General features: G+C 35.4%; 1 protein-coding gene across 2 annotated transcripts; it reads right to left on the bottom strand.

Moving 5' to 3' along the window:
* Positions 1–446: 446 nt before the first annotated feature.
* LOC133671672 (uncharacterized) lies at positions 447–2,356 on the bottom strand. Of its 2 annotated transcripts, none has more exons than XM_062092491.1 (5): positions 2,184–2,356; positions 2,038–2,099; positions 1,785–1,923; positions 1,251–1,315; positions 447–1,153 (listed from the first exon to the last, which is right to left on the bottom strand). In XM_062092491.1, exons 1-5 carry the CDS (start codon positions 2,269–2,271, stop codon positions 830–832), a joined length of 678 nt encoding a protein of 225 aa, XP_061948475.1. In that variant the 5' UTR covers positions 2,272–2,356; the 3' UTR covers positions 447–829. The 2 variants fall into 2 exon arrangements, with proteins under 2 accessions (XP_061948475.1, XP_061948476.1); XM_062092492.1 differs by having other exon boundaries at positions 447–1,150; positions 2,184–2,354.
* Positions 2,357–2,958: the final 602 nt, after the last annotated feature.

Here is a 2,958-nt window from a genome sequence, read left to right on the forward strand (position 1 = left end):
GTAAGAGAAAGACGTATGACCTTTCCTACCATGGAAAGTAAGAGAAAGACGCAAGACTTCTATATGAACATGAGTGCATCCTTGAGGGAATAATAAATTCATGGGGAAAACATATGATGATAAGGTGCTCTGGGGAAGAAAACAGGATTAGATGCTAGTCGAACCATGAAGCTTGTACAAATTCCTATAGATGAGGAGATATATATATAGGTCGTACTAACGTTTTAAGAGTTTTTTTTTTTTTTGAATAAGAGTAGACTTATTTTTTTTTTAATATTCTATAAGGATGAACCAGAGAAATGTTTATGTCTGGGATTCTACCATTTTCACGTAGATGAGAGATTTCGTACAAATAATCTAACTTATAAGTTGAGTTAGATCTCAGAGATAAAGAGGAAAAAGATCGAGATAGAAAAATAAAGGGTACTGATATAGACATCGATCGGTAATTCGAAAGACATTATTACTAGAACATCTGCAACCTGCTTTTGATATCATAAGATACAATCACAGGTAACGCGAGTTTAGAAGCCACTTTAAGGCTACCACAACTCAAGCAACTTTTGTGATTACACTTTATATATATCAGAAAACAAGTCCAAATTAAATTACCGAAGAAAAGGCTTTTGAAATACGCTTATAATGTACATAACTTTTATGTTTCTACAGCTAAGTTTCTTGTTAGAAGATTAAACAAACAACATTTCCGTGTTATGGCCATTAAAGCAAAACCAAAGAAGTTCTATCCTATATTGGGTTAAGGGACTTCACTTCCTATTGGGGACAAAATTGTGATTGAAAAGTAATCTATCTAGGGTTTCAGTTGTGCTCAGTGAATGGGCACTTTATTGTTAACTGGTGGCTTGCGGCCAGGCCTAGCATGTCCGCTGTAATCTTTGTGCATTAGGTTCACAATTTCTTTAGTTGCATCAAGAAGCCTTTGCATTTCACCTTTTGGAAGAGGACTACTGCCTTGAGGTTCCTGATCCATGTCAGCCCTTGAAGGTCGACTTTCCAAGCTGGTTTTGGTTGGCAATGCTTTGGAATCCTGAGAGAGCTCGGGGTCGGACTTTGGGAGATTGACCGTCTCAGTCCTTGGAGTTCCCAATCTGGCAGACAATGTCTTTCTCTCCAAATTGTTCATATCCTTCTGCTGTGCAAAAACAAAAAAGTTATTGTTGAGTTGATAGAGCATACATTAAATTTATAGCACGAGTTTATGTTAGAGAGAGAAAGGTAGAGAGGGAGACCTTATTATTATTCAATTGATCTTTTGATCCTCCAAGAGACTCGTCTAAAGCATTCTTCTCGTTACCTGCAGTCAGAGATAGCATGAAGAAAATATTCAACATATTTTAGCCCAAGCCACTTCTCAAGATTTGGAACCGAAGCTTTAAGCAAATATATGTAGTCTGATCACATGGATATAAATAAGAAATCAATGAACTGCTATACTGTAACTAAAACACAAGAACCCTAATTAAGGATTAATTGCATTAAATTCCTTGAAGCTTCAAAATTATACATGGCACCACACATGTTTGCTAACTAGGATACCTACAAGCTGAGAATTGCAGAAAAGGGGATCTAACTAAAAGGGTTTCAGTGCTTTTCTCAGTTATGCTTCGGAGGGTGTTGTTTAGCTACTCTATAATCATCACCGAAAGCTACAAAACCAGGCCCTTTGATCATTTTAGGAGAGTTCCTTTTGGCTCTAAGTTTACACCTTACATTTAAATCTCCCTTTACTTGAAAGTCACATTTGACATTAGAGTAGTTTGCACCTGAATTATCTTCTGGAGCTCCTCCATGAAGGCCTTGCTCTTTCTCAATTTCTCTCCTTGTCACTTTCTGAACTGCCATTTTCCTTCCTCCAATAGCCATCTTCCTTGTGCTAGCAGTGCTGCTGAAACCATTAAGTTCCTGTACATGAAAATGCTCATGTTTTGCAGCTTAAATTTATACATGTAGAGAGTAGAGAATATTTTGCTGAGTTTAATTAGACCATCGAAAGAGACTTGAGAGTTACAAGCTTACCTTATGAGCAGGCACATCAATTTCTTCTGGCCCCAGTAGCTCATATTTGTTCATTTCCCAATCTACAAAATGAATTCAAATCAAGATCAAATAAATCTTAGTTTTCATCAGGACTAATAGAAGGGAAGAAATAAATAATTATATACCTTGGTGATCATGCGCATAAGAGCCCCATATAGCATTCATCACATACAGCAGCTCTAGTACTATGACTAAAAACCTTTTGTACACCATCTTTTGATTCTTATTCTCTTGAGTATATGATTTTTTTTCAAGAATAGAAAGGGAGGAAACTTGGAAAACATGGTGTAGGTTTTATAGAGAGTTCAAACCAAGTCAAAGCTAGGGTTAATCCAACACCATCCTACATAAAATATTACAGCTCCCTGGCTACAAGCAGAACTAGGGAAACTCAAAAGAAAATTAAAACAAATAACCAAATAAAATAAGTTGTTTAAAATGAGAAATTAATTAATAAAGAAACCATATGTCTTGCAAGAGCTTGAAAGTGGTCTCCTGGGTTGAATTGAAGTATTGAACCAAAGCTAGTCACGAGGCCTGCCACGATATTCTGACAGATTATTGGATGTTTTATGTGCACATATATTTACTGTCATGCATGCAACGAGGGATTTGAATATATATATTGTTAAACCAGTAACTATAGTTAATTACGGAGCTTGTCTAAAATTTACAGCAATTAGCTAGAGAACTATGTAGTTTTTCCAAAGTACTGGTATTAATTAGTCAAAAACCTTGGGCAGGACCACGATAAATAACCATTCAACAAATTTAATTAGTATAAAATTTAACTTTGATGTACAAAAATTAGCTTAAAAATACTACTTGTGCTAAAAAAATATTCGAGGGTTTTAATTATTTTAGCTTCTTTTCTAATGAAAGTTTTAATTTGACTGATAA

The sequence above is a fragment of the Populus nigra genome, chromosome 13 (genome assembly GCF_951802175.1).
Source record: "Populus nigra chromosome 13, ddPopNigr1.1, whole genome shotgun sequence".
Classification (NCBI taxonomy): domain Eukaryota; kingdom Viridiplantae; phylum Streptophyta; class Magnoliopsida; order Malpighiales; family Salicaceae; genus Populus; species Populus nigra.